Genomic DNA, 21,147 nt, shown 5'->3' on the forward strand with positions numbered 1-21,147 from the left:
CCACTGGCTGACAGCAAACTTGTTTAATGATCATGGTAGGTTATGAAAGAAGCTAACTCCGCCCCCCTCTTATGTGAACACGCTCAGGGAAACTGAGTGAACTTGTCAGGCTTCACGTGACAGTCCAGTGTGATCTCATCTGTCAGGTGAAGCCAGGTAACTTAAAGATCCCCTCATTGGTTGGTTTCATACTGGGACACATTCAGACCCAGTATGAACTCACAGACAGCACTGACGCCCGACTGGTTCCAGCGAGGATCGATTTGTGTGTTTACATCTCCTGAATTTTAAAACACTGATTTAAATTATCATGAGAAATAACTAAAAGACTCTTATTTTGAAAATACTGAGGTTTTCTCTGCCTGTGCTGCTGATTGAATCACAGACATTAATGTCTGACTTTATTATGATGTCATTATTTATGTTTTTACATCAACAAGACACATTATTTAGTTTACAATTATTGAATTTAAAGTTAAAGTTCACACAAAGTTACACAAACAAACCGATAAAAGTTTGAATATAAAACTCACTCTCTCCATGGAGACTAAAACAAGTTATCACAGGTAACCTATTATGTTCTATCCTGCGGCTCAAATACTTTGAGGCCGCCACCTGCCGGACAGTAGGAGTAAACACGTTTTCTCAACATTGATTTGTTGCAAAAGTTTTCAGTTTCATACAAAAAACTACAATAACTGAAGAGCCCGCATACCCACAATGCACCGCGCTGTCTGAAAGGAATCCATCAGACTGAATGAAAAACAGAGTTTATGAAGAAACAGTAGGGGAACCATTACACACACACACACACACACACAGTCTGTCTCTGCAGCCTCTCTCTCTGTCTCTCTGTCTCTCTCTCTCTGACAGCAGATTAACCGGGTCAGCAGCTGATCCGGACAGATGGTACCGGTCTGCAGCGCTCAGTCCTGACCGCACACGGTCCGAGTCTTCCGAGGACTCGGTGCACGGAGGACTCGGTGCAGGGGGGCAGAGCGAATCACACGTCAGAGGACAGACCGATGATCGGAGTCAAAGTGCAGACAGGAAGCTGCTCCTGATCAGCGCCATCATGGAGCGGGGTTCTGTTCCTGCCGCGGGTCTGATGTGGATCCTGGGGGTCCTGGTAACGAGTTCGGGTCCGGTTCGGTCCCACCCGCAGTGTCTGGACTTCAAACCTCCGTTCAGACCGCTCCAAGAGCTGACGTTTTGCGTCATGTACCGAGACTTCGGCTGCTGTGACTTCGACAGAGACCAGCAGCTGATGAGAAAGTATTACGTCATCATGGATCAGTTCGACTACCATGGCTACGCGACCTGCGCGAGCTACGTCCAGGACCTGCTCTGTCAGGTAGGCACGAGGGCAAAGGTCGACCAAGGTCCACACCTGACCCTGCATGCACGCACACACGCACGCGCGCGCGCGCACACACACAATCTGATCATTAAGAAGGTGAAGGAGATTTGTTTGAAAACAAGCAGGTGAGGATTGTTCAGGTCTTTAACCACTTCACTGCCAGTTTCACTGTAACCATGGCAACAAGTACACCGGTCTTTACTCCAAGAGTGTTTTAGATCATTTATAGACTTTTGGAGGTTTCATGTTTCAAACTATAAAGAGGTTGTGTCTCTTCTTCATCACTCCCCTCCTCCTCTTCTCCTGACCTCTGTCTCTCCTACTCTCCCTCTTGTTTTCATCACTCCTCATCCGTCTTTCGTCTTTATTGACACTTCTCCTTTTTTTTGTGAAGGAGTGTTCTCCATTTGCAGCTCACCTGTTCGACGCCGAGGACCCGAGCACCCCGATCAGAACAATCCCTGGACTCTGTCCGGACTACTGCTCCATGTTCTGGAGGAAGTGCAGCTCCACCCTCCCCCTGATCTCTGACGACCCGGTCGTCTCTCGTTTCAAAGACGACGAGATGCGTCTCTGTCGACACCTAGAGCTGGACGATCCGGACTACTGCTACCCTCACCTCCTCAGTAACGACAGACTGACCCAGAACCTGGGCCGGGTCCAGTCCGACTCTGATGGCTGTCTTCAACTCTGTCTGGAGGAAGTCGCCAACGGGCTGAAGAACCCCCTCGCCATGGTGCACGCCAACGACGGCACGCACCGCTTCTTTGTGGCCGAGCAGGTCGGCCTGGTGTGGACTTACCTGCCGGATCGGTCCAGACTGGAGAAACCGTTTATGAACATCACGAAGGCGGTCCTGACGTCGTCCTGGGAGGGAGACGAGAGAGGATTCCTCGGACTCACCTTCCACCCAAAGCACAAATTCAACGGGAAGCTGTACGTGTATTACTCTGTGGAGGTCGGGTTCGACGAACGGATCCGGATCAGCGAGTTCCGCGTGTCTCCCAACGACATGAACCAGGTGGATCACCGTTCTGAGAGGCAAGTGTACTCGGGTATGGAACGATGTTACTAATGTGAACGCAGTCCAGCGGGGGAGAGGGCTGGGGGGAGTAATCTTACTCGGGCATGTTATGAAACAATTGTGCTTATTGTGAAAACACCCTTAATGTTCTGTCTGTCCTCGTTCAGTCCACATTTGCTTCATTCATATTCATTTTCTGGCGATGTGCTAACGACGCTCTCTTGTCTGTCCTCGTTCTGCTGATGTTCAGTCCTCATTTTGTCCACGTTGTATTAAAGACAACATATGATCCCCCTTCTCCTCCTTTGCAAACAGTCTCCTGTGGTCTAAATGAAACATCTGTTCTGTGCTTTGGTCAAAATATAACATGAATCAAGCACCAGAGGAGGTTTGTGACTCTGTATAAACCAGCTCTCTCAGAACGCTCCGTTTTGGTGTGTGTGTCTCTTTAAATGCAATGACCCCCCCTGAGTTTTCCTGGTAGACATCACTCCTTCACTAGCGAGAATAAAAATGGCAGACCTGCTCAAAAGTTTTTCTCTAGACTGGGGGTGGAGTCCATGGGTGGAGATACCAGGGGAGGGGAGGGGATTTTTTTACCAGAATCCCACTGTGACATCACGAGGAGAGCACATTCGAAACGGAGCATTTTTCTCTGTGTTGTAAGACTTATGCAGACCACAAACAAAGAACTGGATGGATTTATTTCATATTTTGTGGGTCAGTAGACACTCAGGTTACCCAAATATATGTTCAGAAACACTGTAGAAGTGGATTTTTCAGAATATGTCCCCTTTAAAATTCTCTCCATGTTCCGTCCGCATTGTGTCTGTGCTCTTTCTACATTCTGTTAATGTCCAAACACTTCTGTCTGCATGTTTCTGTCCAGATTCTGTTTAACTACCTGTCCGTGTTGCGTTCAGGGTCATTCTAGAGATTGATGAACCGGCCTCAAACCATAATGGAGGACAGCTTCTCTTTGCAGACGACGGCTTCTTGTACATTTTCACCGGGGACGGAGGGATGGCCGGAGACCCGTTTGGGAAATATGGGAACGCCCAGAACCGGTAAGACGTCTTCTAACAGAAGTAGAGGATGAACGTTACTTCAATGAAGAATCTGTTCATGTTTGAAATGTTACTTTAAATCGATGAACCTCCTCGTCTTCTGCAGGTCGGCTCTGTTGGGTAAAGCTCTGCGTATTGACGTGGACGACAATGAAAGAGGTCCGTTGTACAGAATTCCTCCCGATAATCCCTTCATACACGAGCGTGGGGCTCGTCCCGAGATCTATGCGTACGGCGTCCGGAACATGTGGAGGTGTTCCGTGGACCGGGGGGACCCGCGGACCAAAGAGGGCAAAGGTCGGATCTTCTGCGGGGACGTGGGTCAGAACAAGTTCGAAGAGATTGACATCATTGAGAAAGGACGAAACTACGGTTGGAGGGCCAAAGAGGGATTCTCCTGCTATGACAAGAAGCTGTGCGCCAACAGCTCGCTGGGTGGGTGAGACGTGAAGGTTGTTTCAATTTAACGTAACGCTGGCTACACACTAGACTATTTTAGGCGCCATTTTGGACCCGATCGCCCCTCCCAACAATCAGGGAGCGGACCTGATTAAAGGTTTGTCGATATGGATTATTTTACTGCTCCAGATGGAGTCAGAGCCTCAACGATCTCGAATCTAAAATACCCAACATGTTTGATTTTGACTTTTTCCAGCCAGGTCCCACGACAGTCAATGAGAGCGAGCAGGCCGTGAAGCGCCACCAACTGGTTCTTGATGATGAGAATGATGGAAGGTTGGTTTCTAACCCTTCTGACTGTGTGCTGTGTTTTCAGACGACGTGCTGCCGATCTATGCGTACCCTCATAAGATGGGGAAGTCGGTGACCGGAGGCTATGTGTACCGAGGCTGCGAGTACCCCAACCTCAACGGCATGTACATCTTCGGAGATTTCATGAGCGGGTGAGCTACTTCACAGACACTAAACGGCTTTAACATTGCATCTGTAAACACAAAACTGACCAGATGCAGCTACTTATGGTGTGTGTGTGTGTGTGTGTGTGTGTGTGTGTGTGTGTGTGTGTGTGTGTGTGTGTGTGTGTGTGTGTGTGTGTGTGTGTGTGTGTGTGTGTGTGTGTGTGTGTGTGTGTGTGTGTGTGTGTGTGTGTGTGTGTGTGTGTGTGTGTTTCAGGCGTCTGATGAGTCTGCAGGAGGACAGGGTGTCAGGTCAGTGGAGGTATAATGAGATCTGCATGGGGAAGGGTGTCACCTGCACCTTCCCCGGACTCATCAACAACTACCAGCAGTACATCATCTCCTTTGCTGAGGACGAGGCTGGTACAACACACACACACACACACACACACACACACACACACACACACAGTTGTAGTATGTCAGCCCCTCCTCTTCCTGTGATGTCATCCTTTGACATCATCCTGTCTACCAGGTGAGCTGTACTTCATGTCCACTGGAATCCCGAGCGCCACGTCACCTTCAGGAGTCGTCTATAAAGTCGTCGACCCGTCCAGGTGATTCTTCATTATAGGATATTTATGAGGTTACTTGTCTATGACTCTGTACATATTATTACTCGGTTAGTCGGTTTTCATGCGGTTGTTATCGTTCTTTGTTTCAGACGAGCTCCACCGCGACACTGTCACTACGACCCTCAGCCAATCAGAGTGAAGAGTAACCTCATCAAGTTTGTCCCTCAAGAGAGTGAGTCACTGTCTGATTATAAATATAATAATATAATAGGTCTCCAGCACTGAGTAATAATTATTACTTTGTTTATTATCATTAGCATTGATTAAAAGCTGTTTTTTGTTTTCCGATAGCATTGATTGGTGAGGAGCCTCAAAGCAGACAAGCTGAGGCTCCGCCCACAGAGTCATATGATTGGATCCAGGAGCTCATAGACCAACTCGGGGAGTTGGGACCAGACCTGACCACGGCTCCGCCCACCACCAGCACCTCCAAACCCACCCGACACTCAAGGAGGAAGGGGCGCCGCAAGAAGGGCAAATCCAGGGCTGAGAGTCGAGTGGAGTTCCAGGATGGAGCGGTGAGGCTGGCGGGAGACGAGGAGGGGCGGAGCGACCGAGGACGGGTGGAGGTGTTTGTGGGTGGGGAGTGGGGCACCGTGTGTGACGACCTCTGGACCACCAACAACGCGGCGGTGGTCTGCAGACAGCTGGGCTACAGGTTCGCTCTGAAAGCAGCGAAAAACTCTGAGTTCGGGGAGGGGCGGGACCTGCGGATCCTGCTGGACGACGTTCAGTGTGAGGGGAACGAGGCCACCCTGCTCGACTGCAAACATGCAGGCGTGGCTACGCACAACTGCGCCCACTATGAAGACGCTGGAGTGATCTGTGGAAACTCAGACTATGTTATACATGTCTGAAGGATGACGGTCAGAAATAATCTTTAAAAAACATGGCGTCTTAGAAGCACAACGTGAATCTAACACCGTGAAAACAGACCTCACAACCACGGGCAGAGTTTTAACAGTGGTAAATAAAAATAAGTACGTATTGAAGGTGATCTAAAATAATCTGTGATCTCTGTCATCATGATAATAACACAGAAATGGTTTAACCTGGTAAAATAAATAATAATAATAATAATAAGGGCTGTCAAACAATTAATCACATTTTTAATTGCGCGTTTAGAATTCCATTATTTCGCAAAAAAATTGTCAGGCTTTTATTTTGAATTGTTGTGCGGTCTTAAGCGAGTGCTTGGCTCTCTGTTTGACTTCAACCATGCTTTTATTTTGAAATAAAGTAGGGTGGAAGGTTAGGACATGAACCCGTTTTCAGCAGGTGGCGGTATGCAAATAGTTGGTTTGCAAATCCGCTAAAAGGTAGAAAGAAGAAGTAGCAACCATGGCTACCATCCGCTGGCTAAGACCATACTGCTAACTGTGGATGTTTTTGTTATTTCTGAGACGCCGACGACGACCCTCGTTCCGTTTGGAATGACGTCATATAGCAGTCCACCTCTTTGTTTGAGCAGGGTGGCGTTCACATCTCCCGCGGACCGTACTCAAGTACACATGAATCGTGCCAGAGACTACCTTGACTCGGGCACGGTACCAGAGTACTGTACGAGTACCAGTACGTTTGTGTTGAACCAGACTTTAGGGTCAAGTGTACTCGGATCCGGGACCCAGGTCCCTAGTGTGAAACCAGCCTTGACCACAGAAACAGGAAGTGGTTAGATGCTGACAGCCCTTATAATAATACAACAGATAACAGACATGAACACGGGTTTACTCAAACATAAATCAGCTGAATGTATTGATCATCTCTAACACTGCAGTATTGAGTTTAAATGTTTATATAAAAGTATTTTTTAATGGTTCTCTGCAGACGTGAATGTTTAATTGAATGTTTTTTTTTGCACTTTGCATGAAGATCATCTCAAGTGATTTAGTGATTTATCACAGGAACACATTTGAATGTTATATTTCCTCACATGATGTTGAATGTTTATCAATCAATTACTGGTGGGTGTATGAATGTATTTGTTATAATAACTTTGATAGATGATTTTATTAAAGATTTTATAGTCTCTGTTGTTTCCAAGCTATGACCCCTCCCTCCTCCCCTGAATGAGTTTTAGATCAAAAAAGAGAATGTCTTTCTATGCACCTGAGGAGGAGACGAGTCAGTAACCATGAGGAGGGGGGTTCGAGTCCCGCATCAAACCAGCACCACGGTAACTTTATTATTCACCGCAGTCTCGATGAACAGACTTCTATTCATGAGTTTAAGCATTAAACAGGCCAGCTAGAGACAGCCGAGTTGCTTCTAAATAAGCTGTTTGAATTTAATGGTTTGTTGTCCTCAACAGGAAAAGAACAGTGAGACATATTACTCCTGAACAGCACGCGGCTGAAGCCGTCAGGCTCCATAGCTCAGTGGTTAGAGCACTGGTCTTGTAAACCAGGGGTCGCGAGTTCGATCCTCGCTGGGGCCTTGTGAATGATTATTCTTGTTCTTGTTTGTATCGTTTAATGTTTGTTTTGTGAATAGATAAGTCCGCGTGAACTCTACTCTACTATGCTAAAGGTTAGCATACGGGTACACGTTAAGTACTGACTGAACCACAGCATCTCCATACTGACACCTGGTGGTTGTTTATGAGAACTGCACCAAGCTAAAAATAACAGATCTGCATAAAAGTGTCAATATAACAGAATAAAATATGTCTAAATATTCACGAGCCCCTGAAATCCCCAAAAGTGAATGTTTTTATCATGTGTATAATATTATCATCTTGTGCTTAGCTTAGAAAGTTGTGCTTAGATTGTTTTTTATTTGCTTTTTAGGGTTTCCGGGGCTCCGTAAAATAGAATCAGAGTTATGGTGAGTGGAGTAAACATACAAACTAAATATCTTCTCTGTCAGTCTGTTCAGTTTGTCTGATCCTTGTTAGTGAACTTAAATAATACACACGAGATAATAACATCTGACACACTCTAAATGTAGTCCCGCTGAGTTAAATAGTTACCTGAGTCATCAGCAGATTGAACACAATAAATGCATCCGTCACGTGTTCACGTTACAGAAGACAGAAAGTACAGTTTATTTTATATAAGGCAGAAAAACAAACTCGGCGAGGCCATATAGTAGAGCAGAGCGTCATACCAGCACTGAATCATGGTTTGGATTGTTGCAGTAATAGCGAGTTGCCACCAGGGGGCGGCGTTGTCACATCTACAGAGCATTGCTGCAGCTCAGCTTGTGTCACTCTAATCAGAGAACGAGAGAGGAAACAGATGTTTAATACATGTTAGCATAAATAATTAAAGACACACAGCTGCTCCTGAGTTTTAACTTTCACATGAAATGTTCATCAAGTTTAATTTGAGTGTGTGTTTGGAAAATAAAGAATAAAACGACGACTGCAGATGATGATGTCATTTGAGGTTTGATTTAACAATCAGAGGGACTTTACTTTAAGGCCTATTGATTGATTATGTGAAGTTATGTTCCTCCTTTGATACTGCCTCTTTCTTTCCTCCTCTCCCCCCCTCCCTGAGACATTTTAAAGACCTCACATGTTAGCGTGTGTGTGTGTCTTCTCAGTGATAACCTCTTAAGAAAACGTGGTTTTACGATGTCAGCTCAGTCGTCTGGACAGAAGGAATGGTCCGGTGGATGAGGTTCATAAAACTCAGTAAATAAAGGTAAACATCTGTTTATCTCAGAGGTTGAACCAGGTCAAAGCTTTGAACCTTTAAATAAACTCTCAATTCAGGATCTGAGGATATCACTCCAAACCTTATCTCTAAATTTAAACACTCAATCTTCGTGCTCCGTTGGGTTTTCTCTGAAACAACCTCGAAGATGAATGTGTTCATGTTTGGATCAAAACTGAGACGTTCAGCAGAAACACAAAGCGGCTGATTTTATGTTTTTATGAGGACGTCTCCTGTTATTTAACCTCTCTGACCGACTCTCTCTTCTTTTATCTCTCCGCAGGAAGTAAAGCAAACACACACACACACACACACACACAAACACACCCCTGCCCCCCCCCCCCCCCCTCGCTTGTGTTCCCACAATGCCTTGTTTTCAGAGTAAACAGATGCTGTGTGTGTATCATTAAACCTTTGTCCTCCTGCTGAAACTTTGAAGTCACAACCAGAGAATCAGAGGCGACAAACTGTCACACATCTCTGCAGCGTCAGGCCTCCCCTCCTTACACACTGAACACACTCTGGGTCTCATTCCCTGAGAATGAATATGCATCGTTCTCTCCCTCGATCTGCTCCGTCTCGATGCCAATTCACAAAAACTATCAAACTTATGATACTTGTGGAGAAAAGCTTTGAGCACGGAGTTGCCCTCTCAAGCTGACGGAGCTTGATTCAGTCCATGCAGAGATGCTGAGCTAAGAGGGGAGGGGAAGCTTTCTCGGGTTGCGACCTTGTCTTGCGTAACGGCTCCAGACCGTCTACACACATGTGGATGAAGTGTCGAGTCACAGACAGCCTGACTGATTTCTGATAGATTGATGTGACATCTCGAACAGTAACTATCATTTGTTCCCTCTAACTGTACATGACTGTTAACGCTGGTGTTTGTAAATTCTGCAGAGATCAGGGTCACATTTTCCCCTGAAGTACAGCATAGTGGCTCTTTCATGTATACAGCTCCACCGGGGGCGCTGTTTGCTCTGCAGCGCAGTTAGGGAAAGATTTAACCCTTTACATGTGTTTTGTGAATTCGACAGTATATCATTGACTCATTTGCGCAGCTGTAGCAGGCACAGAATCATTTTGTGTATCAGGCCCTCTGTGTGTGTGTAGGGCGCCATCATATATATGGGGTCCTATTCATCCATAGAGGGCGTTAATCATTGATGGAGTCCCTCATATTAACAAGGTAATGAACATCGAGCGTTTCCCACATAGGCCTATAGTCTCTACCTGGGCATCCCACACAGGTTTATTACAGTCACCTGAGTATATCTGGTTAGCCACTAACGTCATAATTGTTTTAGCAGGTGGATCCCCTGGTTTGCCTCCATAGGTAGAGCAGGTATCCCGTAGGAGGGCTGCAGTTCATGTCATTCTCCAATCTCTCTTCCCATAATTCCTTTCTCTCCACAGCTTTCCTATCATATAAAAAAGGCGAAAGCCCAAAAGATAATGTAAAATCAAAATCCAATTAGTGCTCGACCCGACTTCTAACCACACTCCTTGGCACCTCACTACGTCATGTGTGACATCACCACGTGTGATTAATATCGACCTCCTGAACACTTTTTTTTTTTTTCTTTTGGCGCAGTTTGCAAAATTTAAATATTGACTTTGCCAGATAAAACATCCCTGAAATCTTTTTTCTTTCTTTGATCTTCTGAAAACTTTTTTCTATCACTTTTTACCTGATTATATTAAACCTGATTAGAACTTAAACACTGCGCAGAGACTTATTTGAAAATACTTCTCGTATATATAAAAAACAGATCGCTGTGTTTCTGAGTTTTAGTGTCTGAGTTTCTGAGTGTGTTAAAGCTTTAAACGCTCGCAGGAGTCAAACAGAGAAAGTCACTGAAGTTTAATCCAGCTTGAAATCATCATAAATAACGGAGCCAGCGGCGTTTTCATGCAAACCAGCGAGCTCTGAAACAGATGTTTTATTTGAACTCTGGAACAACAACACCAACATTGAGCTTTGTTTCCTCGTTACAGCGTCGGCTTCTTCTTAATGACCTGCTTTGATTTATTGAGTTATTCAACACACACACACACACACACACACACACACACACACACACACACACATTCACACACTCACAGGTTACACACTTTCAGGAGCTCAGGCTGTTACCATGGAAACAAGACGTGATACCTTACTGGCTTCCTGTCAATCAGAAACATTTAGTTTTAAGGAATAAAAAAAGATATTAAAATACAGCGACCAATAAATAAACATTCATACACACACACACACACACACACACACACACACACACACACACACACACACACACACACAGTAGCAGCAACACAAAGTGTCCTAAGTTGCTCTAAACAGTCTTTGTATAACCTTTAATAAATGTTCAGCAGTAGAGGTGTGTGTGTGTTTCTTGTCTTCACATTATTGAACGTTCAAACTGAAGTTTCTGTAAAAGCGTTCGACTGAAAGATTCAGAAAATAAACTTCAAAAAGCACCCAAACAGAATCAAACAGAACTCCAGCCTTCAGGAGGCAGCAGGGATTAAATGTCCACAACATCCAACATGTCCACCCCCCCCCCCCCCCCCCCCCCCCCTCGTTGGGTCTCCTCCCTGTCATCAGTACTCTCTTGCTTCTCTCAGTTCGGTCTGAAAGTCTGCGTCGGGGGGGTTCGGCTCACAGTCCAGCCCGTTGTTGGGGGGTCTCACTGAGTGGAACAGGGTCCAGTCCCCCTTGCAGAGGATCCAGGGAAGCACGTCCACCTTGTAGTGCAGCTCGGGGGAGAACTCGGTGCTGATCAGGTTCGGGGCTCCGGCTCCTTTCCCCCGCGTGATCAGTCTCATCTGGTCGTCGTAGCAACAGTGCTGCGCGGCGAGCGTGGTGCTGTGGTAGGACAGCATGGAGCGGATGCAGAAGCGGGCGGAGGGTTTGTAGATGTCGAGGCGCTCCTTGGGTCCGCTGGCGTCCCTCCAGCGGTACGTCTTCCTCAGGTTGGCGTCGGCGATGTTGACGGCGCTGTAAACGGCCTCAGAGGGGTAAGAGCAGGGGCAGCTGGGTAACTCCGTCAGCACCTGGTGCAGGTACTTCTGCAGGAAGTTGTTCTTACAGCTCAGCCACTTCTCACAGCTGTCCACATCTGGAGCAAGAGAGGGGGAAGAAGAATCAGTAGAGTTTCACCAACAAGACCTGTCTGCTTAGACGCTTGTTCACAAGAGTACACACATGTTACATATGAAGTTACAGTATGTTTAATGTTTATGTGATGTGGAGGAAGAGAAGAGTAAACACTCTTCATACTTGTTTCCAGAGAGTCTGAGCTGTTGGTCGTCTGGACACTCGGATGTTCAGTCACTGAGAGAACAGAGTCTGTGTGAGAGAGAGAGAGGATTTATTAATGATCAGTAATTTGAGTAGCTGAGTAATTTGTCTTCCTGTCAGGAGATTGATCTGTGATCACAGACAGACTCGGATTTTTTTACCTGTGCAGCTCTCAAGGTCACACGAGCGCGACTCAGTGGCGGTGCACGCGTAGCCGCAGGGCCGAGTGCGTTTCTGAGTGCCGTGTCCACAGGTGGCGCTGCAGGGAGCCCAGTCGCTCCAGTCCTCCTCGAACTCTGAAAGAATAACCCGAGAAAAGAAAATGTAAGAAACGAATACAAACAGAGGCAAGATGAAGAGAATGAAACGAGACAGAAAAAAAAGGCTAACGACAGCACAGAGTATAAAAACTTTCAACTTTGCGGTGAAAATGTGGCGAGCTTTGAAGTCGGCTGTGAATTCCTCACCCAGCTGGTGCATGTGAGTTATGCGGCTAAAGAGGCGAGTAACGACAGCGTGGGACCTCTGAGACATGCTGCTCTGTGTTTAAACTGACCCAGCAGGAAGGAGAGTCTGCTCTCAGCGAGAGGGCAGAAGAATGTGAGAAGGACTCGGTAAAAGGAGAAGAAGAAGTTCTTCATTATTTCTTTTGGATATTTTTTTGTTGTTTGTATTTTACACTATCAGTGCATTCACAAAACTCCTGAAAATGTCCTGAAGTTTAAAAAATGGCCACTTCTGTGTTGTTCTTTTAACATCATGTCCTGAGACCTAAGACACCCTGTGCGAGCGGAGCGAGGTACGTGAAGGTGTTAATTGGCAGATTGTGAATGAGTTTGGATGTTTGCTAGTCGAAGACATCGTGGATTGAGATGTGTATGTTGTTGTAATCCCTACCGTAGTTTTCCTTTGCATCCCAGTCTTTGTTCCAGTGACCTCCCAAGTCCCCCCCGACTCCGCTCAGGACGGGCTCTTCGGGGTCGTAGCTGTAGTCCTCAACCTGGTCATCCAGACCGGCCCTCCTGTTCTCCAGCTGATCCGGGTACTCCCAGAACAGAGGCCAGAACAGCTTCCTGTGGCTGTTGGCCCACTCTGATGATGTCGCTGACCAGTCGTTACGCTGGTTCTCTTTGGCGAGATCCATCTCCACCTCAGTCTGGGGGTCGTTCACCACCTCGATGGTAAGCTGACACAAACACACAGAAATATATTATACAAGATGGAAAGACACACTGTATGATCACTATAAATCTTTATATATATATATATATATATATATATATATATATATATATATATATATAAAAACACCTAGTGTTTAAAATGGGTACTGCAGTCCAGATTCTAAACATTGCAGAGAGCTGTCTCCCCCCTCCTCTCTAGAGTCGATGCTCTCACAGGTTGTCATGTGGTGGACACTGAAGCTTCAGTGTTTATCCAGCTCTGCATCGGTCTGTAAACCTTTCTGTGTTCTAACCTCTCTCCATTTTTCAAAAGCATCTCCAATATTGATCCTAGTTTGAGCACGTTTGAGCAGAGGCTTTTTAGGTCCTCACTTCAATCACAATCACTTCTATCTGAACCACTTCTCTTGCCCGCTTCCATTATGGGGCGCCGATTGTAAAGTTATGCAAATAACAACAACATTTCTCCACATTTAGCCCTAAAACATCACTTTTTATTCACATTTAAGATAAAATAAGATATACTTTATTCATCCCAGCAGGGAAATTTAGGTGTTCCAGCAGCCAGCATACATACAAACACACAACACAACACATATATACATACATATCCCACCCATACAAAAAAGAAATGAGCCCACAATACAGTTTGATATATGTGTGTGATATATATATGTTATTATATTATATATTTGTGAACTTTGTCATATTTACTTTTGTGAATAAAAATGTAAGATAATTTCATTGGCAAATATAAATGTTAAATATTATATCTAAATGTTGAATGTTTTATCTAAATGTTAAATGTTATATATAAATGTTAAAAATACATGTCCTGATTCTAAATATTTAGCTATGTTTCTAAACATTTAGTTTACATTCTAAATATTTAGCTTTGATCCTATATATTTACCTAATATTGTAAATATTTATAATCAAAGCTAATATATATAATATAAACTAAATATTTAGCAACGACTTCTAAATATTTAACTAAGACTCGAAATATTGAGCTAAGATTTCTAAATATTTAGCTAAGACTCTAAATATTAAGCTTTGATTTCTAAATATTAAGCTTTGATTTCTAAATATTTAGCTAAGATTTCTAAATATTTAGCTAAGACTCTAAATATTTAGCAACGGTTTATAAATATCTAGCTAAGACTCTAAATATTGAGCTTTGATTTTTAAATATTTAGCTAAGATTTCTAAATATTTAGCTAAGGCTCTAAATATTTAGCTAAGACTCTAAATATTGAGCTTTGATTTCTAAATATTTCGCTAATATACAAATTCACTCTACCGCCCACCGGAAGCACCAAAATAAAAGTCTGAGGAAGCGATCCAACCATTGTCTTCTACAGGAGACTGGCGGGATTTTGAAAATGTCGAACGAATTAGCAGAGAATATTGGAAGGGCCGTTTTGTCCGCAATTCAGGGTTTTCAAAGCACTACTTCTTCGGTGTCGGACACAGGATCTTCAACAGCGCCATCACAGCACTTGGTACGTTTCTTTTCTAACGGCTTGGATTGCTTCCTCGAACTTTTATTTTGGTGCTTCCGGTGGGCGGTAGAGTGAATTTGCATATTAGCTAAATATTTAGAAATCAAAGCTCAATATTTAGAAGTCGTTGCTAAATATTTAGTTTATATTATATATATTAGCTTTGATTATAAATATTTACAATATTAGGTAAATATATAGGATCAAAGCTAAATATTTAGAATGTAAACTAAATGTTTAGAAACGTGGCTAAATATTTAGAATCAGGACATGTATTTTTAACATTTATATATAACATTTAACATTTAGATAAAACATTCAACATTTAGATATAATATTTAACATTTATATTTGCCAATGAAATTATCTTACATTTTTATTCACAAAAGTAAATATGACAAAGTTACAAATATCTCTCTAAATGTGAATAAAAAGTTTTGTTTTAGGGCTAAATGTGGAGAAATGTTGTTGTTATTTGTAGTGTGCGCAACTTTCGGCGCCCCATATTCCATCGCTGCAACACCTGTTGGTTTGACCTGATAACTGGTCTCATATCTGGCTAACCGAGGGGCGTCCATGTCTGACATATAAGCTCTCAGACACATTAAAAATGAGAGTGATGTCACTGCCGTCTGTTTATTTAAAGATCAGATTAAAAGTGGACTTTTATGAAAGAGTTTATTGTGCAGCAGGGAGGCAGGACACAGATGATGGTGGGGCGTAAAGATGAACTGATAGGGCCCACACCACATCAGACATGCACACACATAAACACACACATGTCCAGACAAACCCCAGATTTCCTGATTTACAACAGAAACTGTTTAGAAAGAAGACGCATCAGCTGAGAGAAGAGACTCAAACAATCAGCTGAACATTGAAAACAGATGATGACGTGTTTGAATTTGAACTTTGTTAATATTTTCATAAATGATCCTTCATATTCTGTTTGACTTTTCTGTTAAACAATGAAGCAGAGTAGCTGATGCTGTGGAGGAGCTTTATTTTGCTCAGGTGTCTTTAACTGTAAGAGTGGAAATATATGTTTGCTGTGAACTACCCGTACACCTAAGCATGCCGGCTGCCTTTTGTTCCTTGTGTCTGTTTTGGTGCGATTGCTGCGCGCATCCTCAAAAAATATGACGCTGACATGAGTTACAGCATACGCATGACCAGTAGGGGGCAGTGTAGAGGCAGAGGGGATTGGACAGGCCGGGTGCGTCAGTGGCTGCATTTGTATTCGATCAGAGTATCATTAAACTAAAACACCGTCGCTGCTACGTCTGTAAACGGAGGAAACTGTTGGAGAAAGTGAGTTCCGACGGCGCTGATGGTGTGTACACCGCTCATCAGTCGCCTGAGCTGATCTGATGTTACTATCTATTATTGATAATATTTTATTTGTTCTGATTTCCAAATTAACATAATGGTAACTTCTTCTACTGTCACCATGTTTGTAGTTTACCACCCACACATATCAGCTACATATATACGGCCTGAGCTCTCTGTCGGCCCTCTAGTGGTGACCTCCGGTAACGCGCCATGTACTGTTAAGTAATGTAAACAATTACACTCCTGTTGCAGCTGGTCGTGTCTTGTGCTCTTGTGCACATCCATTGCATTTAGCAAAGGACTGTATATACTCTATTTCGTTGTCTTGGTGTGTTACACCTCAGTAAAACGACAACAGAGCTTTGAATTTGTAATCATGTTGATTTCCTTACTTTCCATACACAGAAAACATCCAAACATAGTGTGATAGTGTGACCAACATCGCATACAGAGATACATCTGACACCACAAAGTTCAGCGTTAACTGTGTAAATACTTGTACATTATTTAAATCTGACATGAGGTCACATTGCTGAACTTATGATTGTCTTTCTATCTCGCTGTGTCGACGGGACAGCGAATTCCCGAGTCACTGAAACCGTCTTCCTGAAACCCAACCTATTTGACTCTCATGTGTGTTTTATTTTCACCTTTCTCCTTTTTCTTTTATTCCCCTTAACGCTGAGGAGATGTCTGAGCTTCAAGGACTCTTTCGGAGCGCCCTGCTGTTTAAGGTCCTACATGTGGAAACTTAAGACGCCGCTCTGACTCAAACCAGCTGTTCAGTGAGACGAGCAGTATGGAGAACGAGAGAGAGAGAGAGATGGTGGTGAGCACATAGAGTGATGAAGAGGATTCTGTAACACCCCCCTCCTGTGACTGATGGTTTAACCTAAAACACCTGAGAGTATTAACCCTTCGCGCTTTGAGAAGACCTGACCACACCTCTAGTGACACGACGACTTCACAGCATTCACACTTCTACCCAGTGGATTATTTCCTACCTGGATGTTGGGGTTCTGGGAGCCCATATCTGCGTTTGCCAGTTCTGGAAAGTTCCTCAGGTCCAGGACGAAGAGGTCGGGGTCTTCTTCAGGCGCTGGTGGGGGGATGACACCCTGCTGATGGTGCAAGGACCAGCGGAGCCTGGACCCGGGAGGAGACGGAGCAGCAGGCAGAGTCTGCAGCAGATTCTCCTGCTGGAGGTCCTCGAGAGTCTGGAGGTCGTTGCCATGACGACTCCCTTCTGTCATCTGAGAAGGGAAAAGATGTTTCCAGAAGGGAGAGGGAGGGAGGAGGAGGTTAACATTTTTTTACCATGACTGCACTTTTTGAAAAGTCTTTAGCCACATTCACGTTTGAACTCCTGAAAATGTTTTACGATATTTCAGGCTGGCTGCTCCGGAAATCTTGCTGAGTTGGTCGTTAACACATGAACCAAGTCAGCCGGAGACGGATGAGGAAGGGGGGGGGGGGGGGTCAAAGGTCTGACACGGAAATGGAGCAGGAAGCAACAGAGTCTGATGCTATGATGACAGTTTTATGCTTTTAAATCGATCCTACGTGTAGTTAGACACATTAGCGTGCATTGTGCGCTAGTCACAGGATATAAACATCATGACCCCCTCTCTAAATTTTCCAGAATATGTCCTTCTGCCTATCCCGACTGCATGCAGAGAATATGCAGGAACATTTTCCTGTTGAGATAGAGTGAAAGGAGTGTTGTGAATGTGTGAAAGCTTCTTTTGTTTTTCTTCGTTTGGGGTTTTAAGGAAGCGAGTGGGAACTGAATATTGAGAAAAAGAACTGCTGCTGAAATGAAACACTAATGATAACAGTTCATTTGACAACAGCCGTGTGTCGCCACAACGGTTATCCGAGAAGAGAGGAGAATTATCACCCTTCTTCCAACCCGGAGAGAAATCTGTGTCATCCCGAGAATGCGGAGGGTTGAGTTTGGATCAATTTAAGAGGTTAAGAGAGGAGCTCTCCGAGAGACGGCCTTGATTTAATTTAACTCGACACATCTGTTGAGACGTCTCTTTATTCGTCTGCCGTGAGTTAACAACTCTGACGGACACAACGCAGACACAGAAGAGACGCTCTGAATGATTCTCTCAGACTGTTTAACTCGATCACACACACACACACACACACACACACACACACTCTCTGGTGACTGAACCGGTTCACTACACCTCTCTAGCCTCGTTGTTTTTTTATCCGCGCAAACTATATTGTTACCATGGTAACTAACCCTGTAAAACATGGCTTAGCCAATAGGGATTTTGGGGGGGATGAAAAGATTTCAGTGGGGGCCATGGCCACCCCCCTGGATCCGCTCCTGGCCGTGTATGCACCTGAAATCTAACTATCCATGTTGTACGGGGTTGGGGGTGGGGGGGGGTGGCTGCTTGTGTTCACACGTGCAGCTCATCCTCAAAACTTCATTTAGAGCAGTGGTTCTCAACTGGTGGGATGGGACCAAAAAGTGGGTCGCGGAGCCATTTTCAGTGGGTTGCGAAGGTGTGTCCGGAAGAGAAATTGTGTCCAATGGTCTATGAAGCGCTTTTTTTAAACAAGATTAGTTCAGTTTCTTTGTTCTATCACGCTTTGTACCATCTGAGGTCCAAACTGCACACTTTTTTATTAAATACAATCTGATAGATTAAGAAATATCTGAAATTTTTCGCAATTTTTCATGAAGGAGTCGGTGGTGGGTCCTGAGGCTCAACCAGCTGAGAACCACCGATTTGGAGAAAAAACTTCAGGAAGTTTTTAAGAATAGTGAAAACTGAAAGCCGTTTGTCACATGCACTCCTGAAAATGTTAGAAGCTCCGCCTCTGAAATTTACAGGTATGCTTGTTAAAACTCTGTCAGAGGAGAAGGGGAAATTTACCATGAGGCTGGCAGGAAGAAAGTCTGAACTGTTTGCGTTCACAGGTGCGGAAAAAACACCTGGAAAAAAAATCATTTTCAGGAGTTTTTTGTCGATGTGAAAACATCTTATGTGTCTGTAGTTTGACGACCCCAGCAGAGAGAGGGCTCAATTACGTTTTGAAGACCTTGACGCTTCACATACTTTGAGCTTTTAAACGGGGAGCTCGTGTGTGTGTGTGTGTGTGTGTGTGTGTGTGTGTGTGTGTGTGTGTGTGTGTGTGTGTGTGTGTGTGTGTGTGTGTGTGTGTGTGTGTGTGTGTGTGTGTGTGTGTGTAGCTGTTGGATATTGAGCCTCACATTGAAAGCACAGACTCATGATGTCACTGTATCTGATACTGAGCTCAGCAGTGAAAGCTCATGTCTCTATATATATATAATATGTAAGATGTATCAGGTATATCAGCTGAACGTTAAAGGCTCATGTCAGGCCATTAAACACCCACAGAGGAAAAGAATCCAGCACATGCACACAATTATCACACAACACACACTCTGAAAATAAATGTGTGTGTATTTATATATGGAGAAGTGTGTTTAACTGAAAGGTGAAGGCTCATCACTCCACTAAAACACACACACACACACACACACACACACACACACACACACACACACACACACACACACACACACACAGGACATTGGAGAGCGTCCATCCCACACAGACTCTTCCACAATAAAAGCACACAACTTAAACTTGAACTGGCTGAAGAATTTGACGCCCTTCACCACATGTGGCTGCAGCTTGGACTTCAGCGTGCAGCACGGAGAGAGAGAAGAGCGTCCAGCTACAGTAGCTCCTCCTCCTCCTCCTCCTCCTCCTCCTCCCCCTCCCCCTCCCCCTCCCCCGGAGATTTTCATGAATGTTCCCTCTGAAACACAAACTCAATATGTCCCTGTTCGTGTTCCCGCATGAAGTAAAAAGGCTGTTTGTGTGTTTTCATATATTAACCTGGCGCTGTCCGCGTTCCCCGCTCACTTCCTGTTCCCTTTAATGTAAACACAGAGTGACAGGCGACGGAGTCGGTTTACACATGATGCGTCTCGAGCAGGTAGCGTTAGGTTCTTCTCGTTAGGTTCTGGGCTACATCATTCGTTTAATGATTTATCTTTCCTTACATGTCTGAGGCTGTGGGGTCCAAAAAACAATGAACACACACAATCCAACACTAACGATGACATCATCACTACAAACAATATGACCTTATTTTAATTACTGTAGTTTTTTTTAAATTACAACAACACATCAACCTCGAACAAGAGAGCAGAGATGAAGAAAGTTGATTCAAATTTGAGTTTAGTAGTAGAGCTGAAGAGATGAGATGATGAAGAGTAGAGGCAAAAAAGCATAAATGAGGAGCGGAGATGAAGACTAGAGATGAAGAGTCGAGGTGAACAGTAGAGATTGAGGGCGGAGATGAAGAGACAACGAGAGATGCAAAGCAAAGATGAAGAGTAGACAGAGGCGCTGCTTGTCAACAGGCAAGACAGGCAACTGCTTGGGGCCTCAGACCAGTAGGGGGCCCCCCAACAGTTGACAAACTGTAAACCGCAGCATTGCCTCAAAATGCACAGATTTGGCAATGGCAGTAGGAAGCCTCCCTAAGGGGGCCCCATCTGATAGCACTGACTCTCTATGCCCTGCATCACATGCATTATTGCTGTGAAAGCCAAAATGTGTCAATGAAGGTTAAATGAAGATGAATGATCTGCATGTTATCCCATCTCATCCCTTGGCCTGTGAAGGCTGTTTCGTCATGGGCCTGGGATCTGGCCTGAAGATTTCTGCCTTTTAATAAGACAGTTTTTTCTTACCACTGTAACTTTAGCTGCTTTGCTAAAGTGCTCATGATGGATTAAGCCGGGTCTTTGTAAATAGCATTACGTAAAATCTTTTACCTGCTTTTTGTAACATTACAATGAGTATGTTTTTTTTTACCTGCTCTTTTGTAATGTTAACAGACAAAGAGTAAGGTATTTTACCTGCTTTTTGTAAAGTGTCTCGAGATAACACTTGTTATGAGTTGACGCTATACAAATAAAAATTGATTGATTGATTGATTGAATGATCAGTCTGTGAGTGAAAAAAGAAAAGAGGAAAATAATAATGAATGCTGGTTGGAGGGGCCCCCCAATGAATTTTGCCCAGGGAACCGACAGACCCTAGAATCACCCCTGAGAGTAGAGATGAAAAGCAGGTATGAAAAATGGACACACTGAAGAGTCAAGTTGAACGGTAGAGATTGAGGGCAGAGATAAAGATTTAGGAAGATGATGAA

General features: G+C 44.3%; 2 protein-coding genes and 1 non-coding gene across 3 annotated transcripts in view; 2 read left to right on the forward strand and 1 right to left on the reverse strand.

The window, feature by feature from the left end:
• Positions 1 to 566: 566 nt before the first annotated feature.
• Positions 567 to 6,971, forward strand: hhipl1 (HHIP-like 1). Its single transcript, XM_065947740.1, has 9 exons — positions 567 to 1,354; positions 1,755 to 2,401; positions 3,308 to 3,451; positions 3,558 to 3,886; positions 4,227 to 4,353; positions 4,583 to 4,728; positions 4,841 to 4,922; positions 5,030 to 5,112; positions 5,232 to 6,971. The coding sequence occupies exons 1-9, from the start codon at positions 758 to 760 to the stop codon at positions 5,795 to 5,797; spliced, it is 2,721 nt and encodes a 906-aa protein (XP_065803812.1). The 5' UTR covers positions 567 to 757; the 3' UTR covers positions 5,798 to 6,971.
• Positions 6,972 to 7,304: 333 nt separating this feature from the next.
• On the forward strand, positions 7,305 to 7,377 carry trnat-ugu (transfer RNA threonine (anticodon UGU)). The gene has a single exon. It is a non-coding gene; the product is annotated as a tRNA-Thr (tRNA).
• A 3,132-nt stretch (positions 7,378 to 10,509) lies between these two features.
• Positions 10,510 to 21,147, reverse strand: part of ism2a (isthmin 2a) — an 11,947-nt gene continuing 1,309 nt past the window's right edge. The window contains exons 2-6 of the mRNA XM_065947694.1: positions 16,932 to 17,180; positions 12,804 to 13,092; positions 12,068 to 12,202; positions 11,886 to 11,954; positions 10,510 to 11,724 (exon numbers count right to left, since the gene is read on the reverse strand). Coding sequence (XP_065803766.1) covers positions 11,207 to 11,724; positions 11,886 to 11,954; positions 12,068 to 12,202; positions 12,804 to 13,092; positions 16,932 to 17,180 — 1,260 coding nt within the window. The 3' untranslated portion in view covers positions 10,510 to 11,206. The remainder of the gene's footprint in view (positions 11,725 to 11,885; positions 11,955 to 12,067; positions 12,203 to 12,803; positions 13,093 to 16,931; positions 17,181 to 21,147) is intronic.

Source organism: Labrus bergylta, chromosome 18, assembly GCF_963930695.1.
Source record: "Labrus bergylta chromosome 18, fLabBer1.1, whole genome shotgun sequence".
NCBI classification, from domain to species: domain Eukaryota; kingdom Metazoa; phylum Chordata; class Actinopteri; order Labriformes; family Labridae; genus Labrus; species Labrus bergylta.